General features: G+C 39.0%; 1 protein-coding gene across 1 annotated transcript in view; it reads right to left on the bottom strand.

Moving 5' to 3' along the window:
- FBN2 (fibrillin 2) overlaps window positions 1-19,350 on the bottom strand; it is a 112,149-nt gene extending 92,799 nt beyond the window's left edge. The window contains exons 1-5 of the mRNA XM_033086481.1: window positions 18,995-19,350; window positions 18,184-18,266; window positions 15,956-16,054; window positions 15,386-15,481; window positions 13,031-13,126 (exon numbers count right to left, since the gene is read on the bottom strand). Of these exons, the coding sequence (XP_032942372.1) occupies window positions 13,031-13,126; window positions 15,386-15,481; window positions 15,956-16,054; window positions 18,184-18,266; window positions 18,995-19,257 (637 nt within the window). The 5' untranslated portion in view covers window positions 19,258-19,350. The remainder of the gene's footprint in view (window positions 1-13,030; window positions 13,127-15,385; window positions 15,482-15,955; window positions 16,055-18,183; window positions 18,267-18,994) is intronic.
- Window positions 19,351-21,902: the final 2,552 nt, after the last annotated feature.

The raw sequence follows: 21,902 nt of genomic DNA, 5'->3' as shown, positions 1-21,902 counted from the left end.
CCCAGTGAGATGTTATACTGAGCTTCCTGGGCTCTTAAAATGAAAGCTCAAACAGAAATAAATGTTCTGCTCTCTCTTTTTGGTAAGGGTTACTCAGGTATGAATCTAGGAAAGACTTCTGCAGTTATTTATACACATTGGCAGTTAATTTCAGCTGGGCTTTTCACTTAAAATATAGTCAACCATGCACACAAGTACAGAAATAAAAGAAGATTAAAAAAATTAAATACTCAGTAAAGCTTATGATCATTAGTATTTCTTGATTATCAATATAAAATAGTCTTCAAAGTTACACTCTGACCTTCCCCTGTGACCATCAAGTCATAAAAATGGCACTTGTAAAATAAATACATTATAAAAAGAAAATCCTGTCCTTGCTCCCCACACTCAGAGTTCAGTTCTCCAAGGGTGAATGCCCTCTATAGTGAAATCAAATAGTGACTTACTACATATCTTCAAATTCACAAAACTTGCATTCAGCAGGTCTGACAATCATGACATCCCAGCTCACTCAGCAATTCCCATTCAGGAAATAGTTCTGCTGGACAGTATTGTATTTTTACAGCAGAAGTCCTTTGAGGTACAATTTTTTGTATATCTTTGGATATCATGAAGGAATCACAGTAGGAGTAGAAATCAAAATCATGTATTTCTCTTTTTAATGGCTGGTGACCCACAGGAATATCCTGGCCAAAGATATTTTGCATTAGGAAGCTTGGAATTCCATCTGAGGAAATTAAAACTCCAAACTCAAATTTTAAAGAGTTGTGAATTGTATTTGAGTTCCAACACCTTCCCATAAAACACAAAATGATTGTGTGTAAACTCTGTCAAAACTAGCAATGAAAAGCTCAGTTTAGAGAGTGTGTGCAATACAAAGATCAGAGAATATAACCAGACACCAAAACATGTTTTTCCAAGAGAATATGAATGAGCCAGGTACAAGAAGGAGTGATACCAGTACAGCTATTGCTTACTATATCCTATGAAATAGAAATACATGCTCTGGAAAACACCTATGCATAGTGCCTACCCATGCCTTAATAAACAGAAAATGCATTAATCTAATGTTCAGGTTCTGTAACCAAGCAATGTTTACCAGCATAAGCCTACAGCGTGGTATATATTCAGAAATATGCTTTATAATAATATTATTTTTAAATATTACTGTAATTTAATGCATTATTCATAGAAAAGTGCACCCATTTTAAAAATCTTTATTTGCTCTTTTTACCCAGCCCAAAGACAAAGAGACTGATTAGTGGCTGCTCTTCTATACTATGAGGAAAAAAACAAGATTTTAAAATAAAGAGTGAAGGCAAGCATGTTCTGGTTACACACAGTAAATTTTACAAATGGGAAGCAAATTCAATGAAATTAGATGCAATTTTGAAGATACCTTGCAGCTTCAAATGAAGCTGTGGATTTGTTTCACACATTAGATTATTATAATGGTTGTTCAGACCTTAAAAACTCCCACTTATGAATCAATCATCTTCTCCATACACGTTTGCTTGTCTTATTCTTAGGTGTTTCTTCATTTGTTCCTTTGCCAGCACTGCAAAGGGAACAATTTTGCCAGGAAGAACACATGTTGAAAATAAGTTATAAATCATTTGTTACTCTAGGAAGGGTAACTGCTTTGGTGAAAGAAAGTGATCTTCAGCACATGTGTTACACAGTTTTGGTTTTTAACTTCAGAAATTGTATTCAGTATGCACAGTGAGCTGAAGAATAGCAACCTTTATCAACAATTCAAATTGTTAATATAATTAAATGTAATGAGGAGTCATTTTTTCCTGGCATAAGAAAAAAATCAAAGCATGGACTTTAATATTCAACCATGCTGCAACATTTCTATTCTGTCATAGAAGTGTGTATTTTGTATTCTCAAATGGGTCTATTCAAATATTATGGTTCTTGGGATTTTTTTCTATTAATTTCTTTTCAAAATTCTTATTTTACCTGCAGTTTAAAAGGTGTAGTTCGCAGGAGCCTGAGACAAGGAGTTGCAATGTTGAGATTTCCAGTCTTAGTTCAGTATCCATCTATTTTAATTTTCTTCCTGTTCCTCTGACCAAAAAAAATTGTTCAGATGAAGGTGTAAAAAACCTGCTGTAAACAGATGTGGAATATTCTGCCTGCCACATCTCCTCTGTGTCTAGCACCCACTAGCTAAAAACCTGAAACATAATGTTTAACATCCCAAATAACACCTACTGTCACTCAGGACAAAACATTAAAATATTTGGTACACATACAAGGATGCTATTTCCAGCTGAATTTTGCCACAACTCCTGCCCTTAAAAATTTCACCTCTTCCCAGGTTCCATGAAAGGGAAAAAGTGAGGCATGAAGAAAAGTAAAAAGGTAACTACACATGTTGGAATGTCCATTGCAAGCTATCTGGAAGAGTATCAAAATTTGAGTTTCTCTTAGTGAGAAAGCACAGACTGAAATTTTAAATGAAAGTGTCTGCTATAGTTTTTATTTTAAAAAAAAACACAACACAAAATCATAAGTAAAATAGGAAGCAATGCATTTGGAAACAAGCATTTTTAACTAGAAGCTACTTAGAAGACTGATATTTCTATTACTAAAAACAAAACACTGAAAATAATAAGCATGTGTGAATGACATCAGTAAAGGAAGATGTCTGAGACATGCCTTCACAGCCCCTGTCAATTAAAGAATAGACCTAATACTTTATTAATGTGTTTCACTCCCTTACAAAGCAAATTTGCATTTCATTGGACCTTTTACAGAACCTCACTCCCCTAAGAAAGACTTAGGAAATATCAAGGAATAGATGAGAAAATAATTAAGTTCAGCTTCTGTCACCTCACTTGCAGACTGAAGCAGAGCAAACACATTTATATTATCATTAGTATTATTATTATCATTATTATTATTATCTCAAAAATACATGTCATACAGCAGCATTACTAAATGAACAACCTAATACATGGGACCTGAATGCTGGAAAGAGGTAAATGCTGTCAGCATTACCAGGAACTTCACTCTCTTCTAAAAGAAAAAGCAGCACTGTAGGTGAAAGCCCAAGAAACTGCACTTTACGTCAGGGAACCTCCAAAATGGAGACATTAAGACTTTACTGGCAAAGACCTGAGATTAAATTTACTTTGCTAAGTTACTCTAATAGGAAACAAGATGGAGAAACAACTGTCTTTATTACAACTCTGATAGGTGGCAAATTTCCCCCTAATTTCTGCTAACACACAGAGGTCTCCAGACATCTGAAATTCTTTTTGGTTGCTCTCTGCAGAATCTGCTTGTTGGTTACTGAAGAGATTTTTCAATGGAACTCTCTGATCTTTCCTCCTTGCAATGTGAAATCCCAATGTTTTGATAAATAGAAGTGCAGTCAAGCTCCATCTTCCTGCAAGGGGAAATTCCATGGTATCCCATGGATTCCTACAAAGGAACCATCAGGACTGGAAGAGCAAGGCATGCCCACTTCTCCCACTGATTCTGGATAAATGAGAGCATTACCCAGACCTTCCAAAGAAAGGGAGATCAGGGCTTTCCTTGAGAAACTTTTCATGTGAGTATGAAAGGGTTGGCAATACTCATAACTGTCCTTAGGTTCAGAGCACAAATCTGAAATATATGCATATGTAAATATTATTCTTCTTTCTTCAACTCCAACATCTGCAGATCATAAGTCATGGTAATGCAAAAAGCTATTAACATTTTAAAAGTGCATATGTTTATTAAATGTTGTCTAAAATCTATCTTCCTTCAATATTTTGATCAACTTAAATGGAAATTTGGGGGCTTTTTCTCAGTAAATGCTTAACTGCCAACACAGAGTACACAATAAAGTAAATTTCAAAGGTAACAAGAAGGTAGATTAATTGTACTTGGTATAAATAAAAAGAATTTTTTTCAAAGGTGACATCCAAAAAGTTATGGTAAAAAAGACTGCTGGCTGCAAACGAGCAATGAGTCTCTTGGAATATGAAAGGGAGTTGGCAATGCAATTAATTTCTCTTGGAAAAAATAATCTATGGGTAGAACTGCTATTTAGACTGAAGAGTTCTTATAAACCTGAATAGTAAAATCAAAGTTTCCTTTCCTTGACTTTTTTCTAAGAAACTTGTGTGTGAAATCCTTAATTAAATATTTGATAGCATCACATGTGTCATTGACATAAACAGTGACCACAGAAGTCTTTCAAACATTTAAAATTGCTGCTAACTCCAAGTTGGGACACGTCCCCAGCAGGTTCTTTAGTCATTACCTGAAGTGATAACTTCTCTAAAGTTTATTTTCATATATAATGGAGAAGAGCTTAGTGGAAAATGGTTTTGAACATTGATGTTAAATGTTGAAGGTCTGGATGTTTTTATACAGCTGACAGCTTTCATTTTCCGGCTGAAATTTTACTTCTGTTCTAGTGGTCCCACCTGACCTCTTCTGATCAGCTCCTGTGATGCAAAACTTCCCATCACACACAGTCCTGTGACTGATGGGGTAACTTAACAACACACACTCGACAGCTGGAAAGGAAGTGGAGGGCAGCTGTAAATGAAAGAAGGGAAAGCCACAGGTTCAATGCAGGAATCTGTGTGGGCTTAGTAGATTTTAGCAAAATTCCAGGTTCCACCAGTATTTCTGTCACGTGCATTCTAAGCATATTCTCATTTTCCTCTGGCTGGAACAGCAGGAGCTCTTTTCCAAAAGCAACAACTCCATGGTTCACACTGATATTTTTGTATAAATGGTATTATGACAGTTCTAAGCAGATAAAGTCTTAGTGTAGTAATAACTGCAGATCTTAAAACTCTTATTAACTAAAAAGCAACTTGTTCTCACACACTAAGCACATGGCTGGGGGGGCAATGGCAAAGTAGCAGATAAACAACAATATTTCTGAAACAAAATGCAATTTTGTCTAATTGATCTGAACATTGAAGAAAATGCTTCTAATATTTCAGGACGCAAAATATTTTGGAAAGTACAGACATACACATAAAAAAGCAGAGAAATAGAGAAACATGGAAATACTTTGAATTCAGCACCTTCCAGAATTTGAGTACTTCCTTAAAAACTTCTTGGAACAAAATGTTTCCACATGTAACTGAAGTATCATATACAGACTAATAGAAAATTTCAAGTACAGAATAAAAGCTGGGAGAGAAGTATTTCTCAATTTTGCTTCCAACAAGATGTCCAATATTGATTTGGTCGCAGCTCCTTTTAAATACACATATTTCCTTATGCTTCCACGGGGCCTGCTACTATGTAATGATGGCACCTGAGTTAGGATTAATGAAATCCCAACACCCAGCACAAAATCTGATTAGTGAAATACTAATCCATCAGTCATTGCAGGTAGTTATAGCCTTAATCACCCCTGGGTGTACATGGAGACAAAAAAACAAAATTCTATTTTTTTGGTTTTTGTAAGATCCAGCAGTTTGTACTAGCTACCCTAACATGATGTTTGTACAACTTTGCTATAAAATACCTAAAGCAGCAAAGGAACTCCTTCATGCTGCCTGCTGCTCCTTCCTCTCATGTTTCTCCTTCAAAAATACCTTACCCATCAAAGCTTGGATGCTGGAAAGCCAGACAGATGCACATTAAGCTGTTCATTCTTTCACATCCCAGGAATTAAGAAGTCAATACTTTACTCTATGCATGCACAAATATGCTCTTCTTGACCATAAGATGTAAACTTGAACGACACTGTCCTCAGGCTTTTGGTTCCCCGCTCCATGAAGTCAGTGCTACTCAGTTCAGCCTCAAAGGAACAGAAAATCAGAATCAGTGAAGAGGAAGACTTTAATTTTAAGATGGGACACCTTTTTAAGATATTGCTGAACAGTGCCAAGGGCACAGTGTAGATTCCCACACTCCACCCTCAGTCTCCCACTCTGGAGTTCAGTGTCACTCCCTACAGCAAAAGCCAAGGTTTTCAGAATGCACCCACACTCACAAAATGAGGAGGGAAAATATTTCATAACCTGCCCCTGTGTAAATTAGAAAGGCATGGAAAAAGGCAAAAGACATTCTCAGTGGACCAGAAACCCTAACAAAACCACAGACACTGGAGCTGAATGCAATCTCGTTAATTAGCAACCTAAGTAGGAAAAACAACTGTTTCACACATTACCCTTAGAAAAAATTAAATAAATATATGTATTTAAACTGCAAAAAACGTTTCCCCAGATGACTGTCTAGACTGCTGTGATAATTTGAGTTCATAATAAGCTAAAAACCCAGCCTGCCACTATTCACTGGAGTTCTGTCTGTGTAGAGGCAGAGACACAGTTCCTGTTCCTCAGATCTCTTGGGTGTGTTCAGCAAAACCAAAGGGCTTCAGAAATTCACCTCTTGGGCTTATACAAGATTTTCAGGGAGACATAATGAAGATGAGTAACTCTGAACAACCAAAACACAGGAAAGAAGATAACTTATATATCCTCTTCATACAGAAATAATTTCATCCCATTTCTCACATAGCAAGTTATTAGTCTGAGGTGGAATAAACCAGTTTACTTTTGGCATTCCATGATTTTGAAACCCTGGATGCAATGTGCTCTTGACTGGCTTCAGTAAACTACCCCTGATAATACCTGGGTTACTCTTTCCAGGTATATTTTATTATACCAACTACGGCTTTTAATAATGCATAATTAATGATTATGATGACAGGTAAGGTTGAAAATTTGAAGCAAATTCAATTTACATAATTTTAAGCCTTAACATTTAATTCATTCTAAGGGAGCTTGAAGAGTAATGGACATAATGGAAAATATCATGGTGTGTGAAGAACACAGGAGGAAAAAATACAAAAAAGAAAATTACTTCCAATTGTCTGGCATCTATCTAACCTTCAACCACAGAGCCACACAGAGGTTTGGGTTCTCCACACTTGTCCTCCTGGCTCAATACTGAGACAGTTTTGTCAAACTCCTTTCTTATTATTCAAAACAAGTCTAAGGTGGATGACTACACCCTTTGAGACAAAGGAAGCAAAACAAAACAAAAAAATCTTCCCATTTCTTACTTTTCAAACTCAAGTGTTTCACAAGCAACTGTTCAGATGTTATTGAATAATATTTACTTTCCCTCTTCCATTTCTTGCTCCACCACAGCAATATTCAAAGAAATATCCAAACCCCTCCCTTCACTCTCTCTCAGATTTAATATGGAACCTCTGTGTACCCAGAACATATACCCAAGATAAAACAACAATTTCAGATATGCACAATCAACACAGAAATTAATTCCAAGGTTCTTGGGTTTCCCAGATCTCTCAAGCCTCCTCCACACAATACTTGTAAACTGAAGAGGAAATTCATCTAATTCATTCTAATACATTTCATCAAAAGTGAAATATCTGATTATTTCTTCATTTTTTCCAGTATTTCAAAACTGGGTTCTTTAACTTATTTCTGCTTTTTCCGGTTTTGCCTACAACACCTATAAAATCAATATATAACAGCAGCACTTGCTGAATTTGACAAAACGTCTTCCTATGCACATGAATATTTCAGGGGTATTTGCATTTTCTTTGGTAAAGACAAATTTTTTCTGATCTCTAACTTTCCTATATACCCTGTGAATATATAAAGATTTTTTTCCCCTGGATATCTTACAAATTAATTAGCGTAATAGAAGTCATAATTTCTTTACTTTTCATAAGAAATTATTTTTTTCTTCTGAAACTCTAACAATACCATTACTCAGATTTTGTGTTTTCTCTCTCCCCAGGAACTTTTTTTAAAAAAGATGACATTTTAATGCATCTGACAAAGAGCAAAATTTTCCCTGAAGAAGGGAGAAGACTAGGCAGATGTTTTCAAAGGCATTATCTTCCTTCTTCCCTGAAACATGTTTCTCACTCATGATTTTGCTTCACTGCTCTATATTATCAGACCCTTGTTTCACTTTTCAGTGAACAATTTTTAGATTCAGAGCATAGCCAAGTCTAAGTCCTACCTAACACATAAAAAGTGCTTTTTTAGAAAATGCTCTTCTAGACTTGTTCCTCCTGTAGCTAAAAGGAAAAAAAAAAAAAACCACTTTTCAAGTGTAGATTTTAAAAAATAGACATATGAAAAAAATATGTAACAGTTCTGGTAGTTCTTTCTTTCTTTTCACAGTTTAGGGCAGCACAGCAAAAGAACTTCCATTTTAAATGATTGAAACATTCCCTGTGCCAGAGTTGCACTGTGGTGAAAACTCTCCACCCCTCAGAAGAGGTCATTCAAATCCATATTTTCATTTCACTTTTGCAGACCTAGTTTAAAACCTCTGCTTTTAATTCTAATTCTAAGTGGAACGACACCACTTCTGTGACACTTTGGCACTTGCCTGTCCTGTGCTTGAACAAACTGAGAAGTTGTGAAGATTTCAAGTGCCTCAAAAGCAGCAAAGCTGCTGCATTGAAGAGTTTTTACCTTTTTTCTTTTTGTGCCAAATGAAGAGTCATTCAAATACTGGGATTTAATTAAAAACTAAAAGAAGGGAGTAAGAGAAAGACACTGCCTGGGATCACAATGTAGTAGACAAGAATGAAGTTGCAAAACTTAAGAAGTTTCACATTTCATAGTTTTAAACTACTACTGACTTATTTTTAGCTGATTTTATTAAACAGAAATTTATTTTATAATTTTAGTTAAATTAGACTTCAAGTTGATGATTAAACACTTGTATTTCCTTCAGTGACCATGAACATCTGCTGTGAACTGGGTCCTGTACTTTTGAGCATGCTACAGTAAATTAATTACTTTTTTCTTCATTCAACAGGCCTTGCACAACTCCTTTATGATCCTGCAGAAAATAACCCAAGAACACATGCTCCACTTCCCAAAGGCTAAAATTGGACTGAAGATGAATTAAACTGATGTTTAGCAGGTCAGTCTTTCATTTACTGATCACTGAAAGCAAAGAAGCAGGAAGACCATAAAATGCCTCTATTCTGGCTCAGGATGATAGCAACTATTAATAAAGGAAAAAAAGCACAACCCCACAGTAAAATTAAAAAGTTACCTGCCCAAGACTCCCACAAAAAGAGAAGAGTTTGCTGATCAAAAAAATGTTTTTGATGTTAAGAATCTCATGGTACTGCTAGCAAAAACAGGAAAAGCTGTGTAAAGTTAAGAGGTCTTCTAAATAGCTGTCAGAAGAAGTGCCTTGTAAAGGAATTCCATTTTCTGTTGCTTCATTTGGACCTGATCGCTCTCACTTCAGCCCTCACAAGCATCTTCAACAGCACTACAGACTAAATATACATACATTGTATTTCCTCTTTATAATAACACTGTATTTGGGAAGTATAGAAGAATCTGTGTCAGTGTGCTATGCTAGTTTAATTTTAACTACACATATTCTCCCCAAACATCTTTATAACCCCTATCAGCTGTTCAGTATATGTCCACTTCACTTCTGTATTACTCTTTTTTGCCTCAGTTACTGCACACTAACAACACTTTATCTGAGCATGCTTTTGCTTCATCCTACTTGTTTCTCTGTGCTGTTGATAAGTTTTTTCCATGCACTGCCGAGCTTGAAGAAAAACTTCTTATCTCATGTTATAGCCAGAGAATTTTAGCCTCCCAGAATGGTTTGGGTGGGAAGGGACCCCAAAGCTCAGCTTGTTCCACCCCCTGCCATGGCAGGGACACCTTCCACTACCCCAGGGTATTCCAAGCCCCATCCAACCTGGCCTTGGGCACTGCCAGGAATCCAGGGGCAGCCACAGCTGCTCTGGGCACCCTGTGCCAGCCCTGCCCACACTGCCAGGGCACAATTCCGGCCCAAAATCCCACCCAGCCCTGCCCTCTGGCAGTTTACAGCCATCACCCTTGTCCTAACCCTACCTGCCCTTGGCTGTTTTACAACAAGATCTCTCCAGATCTGTTCTAGACCCCCTGTTACTGTTGGAAAGCTGTTATTCAAATACTGTATTTCCTTATTTTTGCCAGTTTCTTACCTGCCAAAGCTTGACAACTGAAATCCTTTTCCCTCTTCAAAAGAATGCACTTCCCAAGCTACACATTTCTAATCATTCCAAACCCTTTTCCTTCCCATTAAAGAAGAGTAAGCCAGAACTGTTCCTCCTTCCTCTATATGGGATGAAGGCAAAGTTACATCAGTGAAAAGATTTGCCTCTCTCATTTCTTCCCTTCATCACATGATAAAGGAGGAGGAAAACATCCTTGCTTTTCCACAGCTTCCTATCTCTAAAGATTATCAATTTTAAAAAATGCACAGACCATGAGCAGTGATATAACTATCATTGACAATGTTGAGAAAGCAAAGGAATTGGTCCTGTTAAGAAAAAAAATCAAAAGTCCCTCTATGTACAACTGAGAAGGAGCCTCTTACTCTGTTTTCTATCCCTTTCATTGGGAAAATTCAACTGCAGAAATTTTGACATCTTTTTTTTTCCCTTTAAAGACACCACACAAAACAGTTGCATCTTGTGTGCTTTTTCTTGTGTGCCTTGTGTCAAAGACAAGCAGCTGACCAAAGCCCAGATTTGACAGGAAATGTAAGAGGTCAGTGTAGATACCAGAAAAAGCAGGAATTCCCAAACAGGTTTTTCTCTCTTTTTACCCCAGAAGACCTGAAGTTAAATACTCCAATCATGCCAGTCATCAGTTCCTGCTCAGCCTCCTGTCTCCAGCCAGGAAATTAGTCTGCTCAGAGCCCAGATAGCTGAAAAACCAGCCACATTTTATCATACAGCTCAGGCTGGGAGGCCAAGCTGAAGGAAACCTACACGTGTTCTGTATTAGGAAGAAAATAACTAATTTTAAAGAACTTAATTTACAGAACCATAAAAAGCATGTTTTGAAGTATGACAGTATGAAGGAAACAGAATGAAGTAAATAAAAATTACAAAACAACGTCTCTTATAACTTTGATGTGATTTGCAAGGGAAGTTCAGAAATTATTTAACTATAAAACTTTACTTAGAGTTATGAACTGCTGGTAAATTCAGTTTAAAATTAAACCACTGAGACATTTCTTGCTGTAAAATATTACAGGCAGCCATGGCAGGCCACAGATGAAGAAATCACTGCATTCTGCTATTTATTGGAAAGCATAAACTATTACATTAAAGGCATACATTACAAATTACTGTTGAACTAAACAGCCATTTAAGGCCTATTTTACATCTTTTACAGTACTTCCACATACTCCACCTCATGTAAAGCAAAAAGAACACTCAGATACTCTTTGCATTTATTATCAAGATGTAGTATTGGAGTCATCTTTCTTTAAATGAATAACAGTAAAATAAATTAGTAACTTCTTTATTTGAATATGAGAAGGTCTATGCAATACCAAGATGAGGCAAAATTTTACTTACCCCTGTCAAAGCTGTAAAAGCATACCATATTAGATTAGATATATTAGATAGTTATTATATATGCAATTATATATGCTAGATATAGCTCCATTTTATTGACAGTGACAGAAGAAAATTTGGCCTACTACCTCCAATTTCAAGCAATAAAATGCAAACCTTTAACTGAAATAACTCAATTTTCAAATATGCACGTAAAGCAGATGAACTCTTGCAGAACAAGAGCACTCCACACAAAATTGAAAATCTAGGATTTTCAAGGACAGCTGGGAAATATGGGTAACAAAACACTGATGTTTCAATTCCTGTTCAGGGCCTGAGTTCTGCAGCTAAAGATTTCACAATGAATGGTAAGAAAGCAAACCTAAAACCTTTCATGATCACAAAAATTAAGTTGCAACACCCATGTGTGGTAGAATCTTTCAAGCTATGATCGTCAAACTATCTAAAGTATAAATATCATTACTGAAAACTCTGAGTCATTATCACAGCTGATGTCTGTCAGCTGCATTAACATGATTTCACAGCCCTGAATGTAGTCAGAGAACAGAAGCAAACCTTAACTAGGAATTATTTCTTTTATCAGGGACAAAAAGCAAGCTTACCAAGTGCTCTGGCAATAAATAAAAAGCATATCTGAACATAATCAGCAGCTACATTTGAAAAAAACGAAGAAGAAACAATTTTGAATATTGGAATCCTATCATGATGCTCATCTAGAACTACAGAATTTGCAGTGTTAAGATCCATCAACAGTAAGGCTCAAACTATAAATTACCCTAGCCTTGTCCAATCATTTGAAAATCCATTCTAAACAGAGAGCCTTGGTGCTCTCTTGTTTTAGACAGGTACACATCCAGCACAGAAATATCTCTGAATGGCTACAAAATAGCTCTAAGTATTATTTTAACAAAATACTACTTCCTATTTCTCCACTAACCAAACTAAGTAAGATTTGAGTCCTTGTATTTGCTTCAGAAGCAACTAGAGGACATGGGGTCAATAGAAAACTGTAAATCAGGTTTTAAGGCTGAAAACAGCAACAAGCTAGAGACAAATTGATCCTTTACATTCCTCTCATGCTTGTGATACTTATTGGGTATATAAACCAGCCTGGAATGGCAAATAGAAACTCCTATCCTTCCAGTGTTGGGGTTTTCAGTTCCTTTACCACCATGGAAATTATTTCCATTTCACAGTTAACAAATGCTAAAAAAAAAAAAAAAAAAGTAAAAACATAAAAAAGGTGCAAGATATTTCTTCCAGTTTATGCACAGCTCTGAGCATTCCACAGCTGAATTTGAAACAGGGCTCCCTTCAGAAGCCACCTCTGAGATGCATTCTGGAGTAAGAATGGGTTTAGGAATTGAACCGTATACAGGAACACTTTAGTTTTCTGTCATATCATGTAGCAGAGAGCAAAAAATTAACCTTTTAACTACTATATGGACAAAATATACAGCCTGAATAAGCTGGAATTCCTACCAATCAGGCTTTGTACTTGTCAATTTTTAATGTGTCTGCCAAAGTAAACAATAAGGAAGACACTTTCTAAAACTACAAATAGTAAGAGGTTTACTGAAAGTTTACTGGCTGAAAATACACGGTATAAAACATGGACACAAGCATTTTTTTGTAAACAGTTGCTGATAGCTTTCTTCCTTGAATTTCTTTTACCTCTTTGGCACTGGGGGCCAGTGAAGCCGTAGACACAAGCGCAGCGATTGGGTCCAACACACCGTCCTCCATTCTGACAGCCACTCTCACAGAGAGCTGCAATCAGCAAAACAAACAGACAAAACCTTCAATAACCGCTTGGCAGTGACACTTCCAAGATTTCCATACGCTTCATTGTAAAAATATTTTTTCTCCCACTGCTCTGAGTCCTTCTAGCCGAGCTCCCTCCCAGCACCTCCACCAGCAATGGCTGTGCAAACCAAATTCCATCCGTACCTGCTGATGCCAGCTGCAAACAGCTGCTCTGCACAGATTCAGCACAGACTAACAGCAGATGCTCAACCTCGGTGTATTTCTATCAGCTGTGCAGCTCTACTCACTCATAACTATAGGAATTGTATCAGAACTTATATAAGAACTTATACCCCTCACTGAAGTTAGCTGTCTGTCAAACCTCAGCTATTTTGAGGTGTATTAAATTGTGTTGTCCAGTCACAAGAGCAACAAGCCTTCAGAGAAAAGAGTCCAAGAGAGAGAAAATCATCTCTCAGAGTTGATGCTGCTCTAAGAAGGAGTGGTGTTTAGAGGCAAGGGAGCAGAGTTGCCCACTTAACTCATCCTTTTAAGGATGAAAAAACTGTGTTCCTTAAAAGATCCTGACAAAAAATAAAATTTTTGTGTTGAGGGAGGAAGCTGGGTGGGGTGAAAGGGTTATAAACCCACAGCACATTTAGATGAAAAAGGTATTTCACTGTCATGGGACCTCTTTACCAATGGTCTGAATCAAGAACAAAGCTTCCTGCCAAACCACTGAATTTTCTCAGTTCAAAAGGAATATGGTTCTTCAGAGAGGCTGAAAAACACCATTAGAAGAGTGCCTTAACTAACTCATTTTGGCTATTTTCTGACACATTGTTTCAGGTCATTGCCTCAAAATTAGCACATGTCCCAAATCAAAATATTTCAGCTTACAGGATAACCACAAAATTTTTAAAATTTTAAATTTCTGTTCTCAAAGCCATTAGGCTGCCTTCCTAAACGTGTCTCCTCAGTTTGGATGTGTCATTTATAACAGATTTGAGCATCCAGGGCAAAAGAACCTCAGAAGCCTAGAGAAGGCAGTAATTTCAAACTGAAGAAAGGTACACATGACTCCTGTATCACAGTGGAGAGAATAAAATCTACTGTTGTGTGGAAATGTGATAAAGCCTTATTTCTTACCCAGAACCACCAAACAGAATTACCTTTTCCTCAGAATGCACACATAAAATTAAGATATTTTGCTGCATGTCACATTAATGACTTAATGGACAACACTTCAGCAAGACAATTAACTTCATTAAATACAATTAAATTTTCTAAATAGGAATAAAAATATATTTACATTTCTAAGACTGCCTAGAAAACACATATTCATAATCCTGCCAGAAATTTTAACTACCTGATACACTGAAACCAACCTCCAGAGTCTGCTCAGATTTTCTGGATTGCTTCAGGGTCACCACTTGAAAATTCAATCATCTTTTCATTTATTCACTGGAAATTTGCCTCTTCTGTGAGTATTCAGGTGTTCACCAAATATTTTAACAAAAGCAGGAAAGGACCAGCAACTCTTAATACAAAATTTCACTGTGGCTAGGGTCATAGTTCAGCATTACAACTATTTACTAAAATTTTAGAGAGTTTTATCCACTTAAAGCAAGAACAAGACTGTTTTCCAGCATTTATAGAAACAACCAGGGAAAAAAATTCACTTCCACAATATTCCATCTGGTTTTAGCCTAGCTACCCTCTGTTTGTCTCAAGTTCTTTCAGACTGTTTTATGCAATTAATTTCTCTCCTATTTAGTAGTCAGCTGGCCTCAGAATACACTTTGAGTCTTTCTTCATCCCTGCAGCCTTTAGGGACTTTTATTGTTTGCTAAATTGCTACAGCTTGTAAACACTGCTGTTATAGGTAAGGCTGGGCAAATAATTCACTTTCTGGCTTGTCTGCCAACACAAGAAAGTATCCAATAGCTTGAACCATATTTAATCCTTTTTTCATCAGACTAAGTGGAAAACAGAAAAACATGCTTCAACCCAGCAGTGAGACTATTGTTCTGAGGTAGAGAAAAACTTGGTTAAAAAGAATGAAGAACTAGTGAACATCTGCTGTGAAGAGTGGGATGCACAGTGACATTGCTCCCCAAGGGTTTTCCCAAAACTGCCTGGTGAATCCAATCTGTAACTTGGATTTTAGAGAACACAAAAGCACCTCACACGTGAAATGGCTGCCAGGTAAACACCACACCCCAGAACAAGCATTGATTTCAGGTGCTTCACTGCCCTTCAAGCAAAGTGGCTGTGACTTACGCTGCTCACAGTGGGCACCAGAGAAGCCCTTCTGGCACTGGCACTGCTCATCCACGCACGTCCCGCCGTTCCTGCAGCTGATGCTGCACTGCTGAGCTGCAGAGAGACACCCAAAATCAGCCAGAAACACCACAAGGGAATGGCCTTCCACAGTATTTAAAATGGGACCTGAGTGATGAGCTTTGTACCCTCTACACTGTATATTTTAACTGTATACTCACGGAGAGGTTTTCTCAAGTTTTCCACAACTATGAAATTTTAATTGCGTTGGAGAGCGTACAATCTTCTTACCAAAATGGACTCGGTGAAAATGTAAATACCACACACATTCATTTGTAAACTTTCTTCTCTCTCTAAGCATATTTTATTTAAATTTGCCACACAGAATAAACAGGCACGTGTGGTGTAACAAACTTGATCAGGAGCTTGAGGCATTTTACCTGAGCATAATTCACATTTGTGTATGCAGCAACGAGAAGTTATTTTCAGGAAATTTGGCGTTTTTGTCATTAAAACTTAAAGAGAATGACTTTCTAAGAAATCTCTAAGGAAAACACAGTAAGTCCTTACCAGGTCTTGTTCCACATGTGGGTGATATCTGCCCACTGGCACAGGTGCACATGTTGGGACGGGAACAAAACCCATCACCGCAGCTGTTCCTGCAAATTGCTGAGGGAAAACACAGAAAGAGAGGGACAGGGATTAAGAGCAACCTGAGTCTTAAGCTTGCAGGGAAAAAAATAGCCAACCCTCAAAATCTCACTTCATTGGGACAGCTATTACACACGTAAAGGTAAATTTAAGTTAAATAAAGCAAAGTGGATTTTGGCATGACCAGTATCTCTTGACAAATTTGAAGACAATCAGAATTAAATCAGGCATATTCAAACCCTGACTGAACACTAAGACCAGGCAATCAACTTTTTCCCCAATTAGAAATACCAACCAATTTTGCAAGCCCTGTAAAATCATTAAAAATACATCTGTTAGATCACAAGACCTGTGAAAAAACATTACCAAGAATCCAAGACTTAAAGGAATATAAACAATCCAAATTCATCCAGGCAAAATTTACAATCAGTCCACTTTGTTAGTTTATTATCCACTAAGGAGCAACTTTGTAACAAACTGAAAGCCCTAGACCTTAAGGCATATCCTAAATATACTTTCACCAGAACAGTTTATTTTGTATAACAAAAGAGTAAAAGTAAGCAGATCCTTGGTTTTTAGATAAAAGATCACTTTTAATCACAAATGTACCACACACCACCACAACATCATGTTGACATGGTCAGAATGGTTTATTTTTGAACTGCCACTGGAAACAAGGATTTCTCCTCATGAAATACTACTTTAAAATCACCAGTTACAACATGCACGAATAAAACCCAGCACATCTCCAGTAAGAAGTTTGGTAGCTTGTCCAGCATCCTGTGCAGGAGATTTTTTCTAGATTAAGAACTCCAGCTTAAAGGGAACACTATCTCCACAGATATTAGATGTGAGCATAGAAATCTGCACACTTAAACGTTCACCAAAAGCAGAACCTGAAAAGAGTCAGAGACAATACTGGTCTGCCAAAACCATTCTCCTTCCAAACATGTCAGAAAGCTGCAATTAGAGTGCAAGAAGTAGGCAGGAGCTAAAATATGTGCTTTGTGAACATAAATTAAAAATAAATCAAAGAGGATTCTGGATGTGGGCAGACCTGAAAGGCACTGAGAGTCACAATTTTAATTTAAGGTGTCTTGAAAGGATTGCTGAAAACCCCTAGCCACATTTGAGCCAGACACGCAGCTGAATCTGAAAATCCTATCAGCAGTGTAACAGGCAGCCCAACTCCTTAATAACTCTGTAATAAAGTAAATAAAATATTGAATAAAGTATTGAAAGACTTGATAAGTGTGAACAGAACATTTAGAGGAATTCCTTTTATTCCAGAGGGACCTTAATAGAGGGATCCTCCTCTGAATGGCACCATTTTCCTTTGCTGGGAGATTCTGGGTCAGCTTTAGGTGAAAATAAGTGATACATTGCACAGTTGTCACCAATACTAGCTAGTCAAGTTTGATCATGTAAAACCAATAGATGTGAACAGGTCAGAGAGGCCAGGAATCATTAAGAAAAAGAAAAAGCCACCAAGAGTCAAAAGCTTGGCAAACTTCATCTTTCCTTCCCCAGTGCCTGCATGCCTGCACTTCTGTTTCACGGTAACATTTCCTATGACATCAGCCCACCAGAGTGCTCAGCACTTTCTCCACACACACAACTTTTTTCCTTTTTTATTTTTGCCATGGCATGTATGTCAAAAGTCACATCTGTTAGCACAGTACCTACCACGACCAGCCAGTAGGCAGTCTACATCCCTGGCAGCTATCAAAACCCAACTAAAAATAACAGACAAAAGAGTAAACATCCCACACATAAAGAAGCTACTTGATTGCAATTCCAAGTTTCAGAGAACTGCAAGATCTGATTTGCTTAACCCTTTTGGTTTTTTTTTCCTGTTACTATAGTTCAGTATTTCATTTGACCAAAGGGGTCTTTTTATTTTTCTTTCACTGTCACAATTTTTCTTTAAAAATTAGGAGACATCTCTTAAGAACATACCAAGGCAACTGGGCAGCTCTTTGGTTATAAGGAACATGGAGCCATAAATCCATCTTGGTTGGAGGATTCCCCCCCGCCCTTATTTTTAAAAATAAGGTGAAACACAGAACTGACTAGAACAGTGATTCACAGAAGAATATTAGCTTTTACTGTTACCCCTTGAGCAGCAGAAGCAGTCAGACACTTACGAACAATGCACTGATTTCCACCAGGAAGTGTTTTCCATCCAGGGCAGCAGTAGGAGCGAAATCTAGAACCACACACATTTGGCCTGCAACACACACAAATCAATAAATGTGTATGGGAAAATATGAAGCACTCTAAAGAGAACCTAATGTTTTACATAGACACTCATGGAAAGAATCCAATAAACAAAAGCGCATGGTGCAGTTGACTACAAAAAAATCCACCCAAAGGAACGAAATCTTCCTCCAAGGCGTTTTATTTTGAGTTAGTTCAGCTGATTAGTATAAAGAGAGGTAGACGAGGGAAGAGCAGACCGCATTCATCCTTGTTCCAACAACTGAGGGTATGGAAGGCACGAGTTTGATTCTGTTTTCATTCAAACTCAGAGAAGCAATGGGCTTGCTGCCATCTGACTCGAGACAGAGGGATGCGTGCTCGCAAGGAAACAAGCAAACTCAAAATAGCAAGAAGTGCTCAAAACATCAGAAGAAAACCAAACTTTGTGTCACTTCAAGGTAGAAGCCCCCCAAAAAAGCGAGCGCCAAAGTGTCTCAGCATCGGAACACGCTGGACCAAGGAGCCAAATTCAGCTGTCACACGGCCCCACACAATTCCTGCTCTTAGTTCCATGACCCCAGTTAGGAGCCAGATCCCACAGGCAAGGACCAAACCCTCAGCTCAGCGAGCGCCGAGTCCTCATGCACACAGAGAGCGGGGGAAAGGGGAAGGAGCACCGGGCTCACACACGGCGACTCCGGCGAGGGGCTGCGGCTGGGGAGCGCACAAAAAGAGGGATTTCAGCCTCGTCCTTACCCTCGGAGCGAGTCCTGCTGTCCCCTCCTGCGGGCCCGACCGGCGGCGCTCCAAGGCCCCAGCTCCAGGTGCGCGGCGGCGGCCGAGGAACCTGAGGGAGCTCCTGAGGGAGATCCTGAGGGAGATCCTGAGGGGGATCCTGAGGGAGCTCGGAGCTGCTGCTGCTGCCTCCCGGCCGCTGCCTGAGCCCACAGCGCCAGGCAGCCCAGCCACAGCCACAAGCAGCACCAGCGCTGTGCCCAGAGCCACCTTCGCCGGCCCATGGTGCGGCTGTCCCGGCTGGAAGTGAGCGGGAACGCCGGGGCCGCGCCGCCCTCAGCGGCTGCTTCAGGCTTCAGCCGCGGGGAAAAGGCGCTGTCCGCCCGCCCGCCTCAGGCTGTGCCAGTATCACTGTGGAGAGGGAAGGAAAAAAAAAAAAAAAAAAAAAAAGGAGAGGAGAGGAGAGGAGAGGAGAGGAGAGGAGAGGAGAGGAGGAGAGGAGAGGGGAAATAAACGTTCACAAACGTGCTGGGATACAGAGGGGAGCGAAGAGCCGCTGCCAGCCGGGGGCGGACTCACAGCCGGGAAAGGCGGAGGAAGGAGGGGCCGGTCCCCCGCGTCGGTGAGGGGACGAGGGAGAGAGGGCGAGAGAGACCGAGCGCCGGGAACAGGGAATGGCAGGAGAGGAGGCGTGGAAGGAAGGAAGGAAGGAAGGAACGGGGTCTGGGGCAGCGAGGGGTGCAGGTAGAGCTGGTCCCGAGGGCTGTAAAAGTTGGCACCTCGGCAAACTGCGGGAATTGCAGAAGCGGTAAAACCCTCCCTGGGCCGGCAGCAAAGGTTCGGGTGGCGAGGAGAGGAGGAGGGAGAGGGAGAGGAGAAAAAGCCAAAAAGACGTGTTTTAGGAAATCTCCTGCTTGCCTTTTAAGAGCATGCATTTAGCTGGGTGTGCGGGTTAGGCGGGTGAGAAACAAACAAAAGCAGTCCCCGAGTGCTGGCTGCTGGTCAGTGCGATAACAACAGGGCATCGTCTGGTTTTGTCATCTTGCGAAGATTTATCTCTTTGGAGCTCTAAGGGGTGAGCAGCTCACCATGCCCATGGCATGCGGTGGCGAACTGGAAATTTCGGGGTTTTATTTTTTTTTAAACAAATCCGGAATGTGTCACGGCCTCATTAACTCCATGTTTTACATTATCTGTTTCTTCTGCGGTGGGAAGCAGCAGCTAAGAGAGCAGTTATTTCTGTGATAAAACTCAGCCAAGAAGTTCACAGAGCCAGCCATTCTCTGGTTCCACTTTCTGCCTTGCTTTGATGGTCCAGCGGCTTTTAATAGAAGTTCCATTTATAAACCAGCGTTCTGACAGATCAGGAGCTGATTTTGTTCGAATTTGTGAATGCGGCAGAAGAAGTTTTGCGTGAGGGGATCTCAGTCTTTGAAGACCTTGAGAAACGAAAAGTGTTTAATGAAGGAATTATTTTATGAAGGCAACTGCGTAGCAGAGTTCAGCAACCTCCTGACGGTGAATGAGGTTTGGAATTTCTTCTGAACAGATGTTAGACCTGTCATGAATGAAATGCAGATAGGAGCCAGGGAAAGAGAAAGATTCCATGCCACTTCAGGTGAATAACTATGCTCAGAAAACACGAAGAATAAGTGTCTAAGACACAAGGAATCAAAAGGAAAGACCTGATTTGAGATAAGCTCAGGGTTTTGGGTATCAGGAAGCACAGTGATAAAGAAGCAATTGCCAGAGGTTAAACACAGCACATCTGGGAAAAGACAACACTAGAAAATGTTGAAGGGTTAAAAAACCCAAACAAACAATGAAACGAGTAACCAACACCCCCTCACCCCCAAAAAATTACACAGCAAGGGTGGGCTAGAAATTAGAGAGTGAGAAAGTTACAGTTTAAAGCCAAGAGAGACATAATTTGAAACTGGAAACGCTGAGTAACAAAAGCAAAGTCAGCAGCTACCAGTGATTTGTAAAGTGATTTATAAGTCTCAAGAGACCTCCTTGCACTCAAATCCAAAGAGGACTTTGGAGCTCCTTGCTAGGAACTGTCACACAAAACTAGGAAAGATTGGGCAAGATGTCTTTTGATAAGTTTGGTCTTTGTAAATATGAATAGAAACTAATGCTTGCCAAGAAAGCTGTCTTAGAATGGGCATCATAAATACTTTTTTATGGGTAAAAGACACAGAGCAGACGTGATTTAAAATAATGACTGTGTTCTGATCATTCATGTTAGGACTACATGTGTTAAATTTGGAATAGCTTCCTGTAAACGCCACTGCTGCAGTAAAGGAGGGAAAATCGCTGCCAGAGGGTTGGGTGCTTCAGCTAGCAGCAGTTCTCTTATAAATATGGAAGGAAATTAACAGGAAAAAAAAAAAATAAAGTGCAATATGATCAATGAAATCACTGCCACAATTGAGAGTTGCTTGGATAAGACATGAACACAGGTCTGCATTCCAAAAAGTAGCACCTAAGACTAACAAAATCTCTGCAAAAAGCAGAATTTGGGTCTAAAATGGGGAAACTGGGTCTAAGGACCAGAATTTGTGACTAAAAAATGGAAATTGAGGAGCTAAAAAAGAGAATTTTGACCAAAAAATGTGGAATTTGGGCCAAAATATGAGAAATTAGAAACACAAAAAGGGGAATTTGGGACTATAAAAGGAGACTTTTTGCCCAAAAACCGAGAAATTGGCACTGAAATGGGAATTTTGGTCCTGGAAGGGAGAATTTGGGAAAAAAAAAAGAGAATTTGAGCTCAAAAAGGGAAGTTTGGGTCCAAAAAACGAGAATTTTGACCTAAAAATGGGAAATTTGGGGAGAAAAAAACAGAGATTTTGGACTAAAAAAAGGGAAATTTGGGTCCTGGAAGGGAAAATTTGGCACCCAAATGGAAAGTTTAGGTTCAAAA

This window comes from Catharus ustulatus (genome assembly GCF_009819885.2).
Source record: "Catharus ustulatus isolate bCatUst1 chromosome Z unlocalized genomic scaffold, bCatUst1.pri.v2 scaffold_26_arrow_ctg1, whole genome shotgun sequence".
Taxonomy (NCBI): Eukaryota; Metazoa; Chordata; class Aves; order Passeriformes; family Turdidae; genus Catharus; species Catharus ustulatus.
The sequence above is the reverse complement of the archived record's forward strand: the minus strand, read 5'-3'. Positions and strand labels throughout refer to the sequence as shown.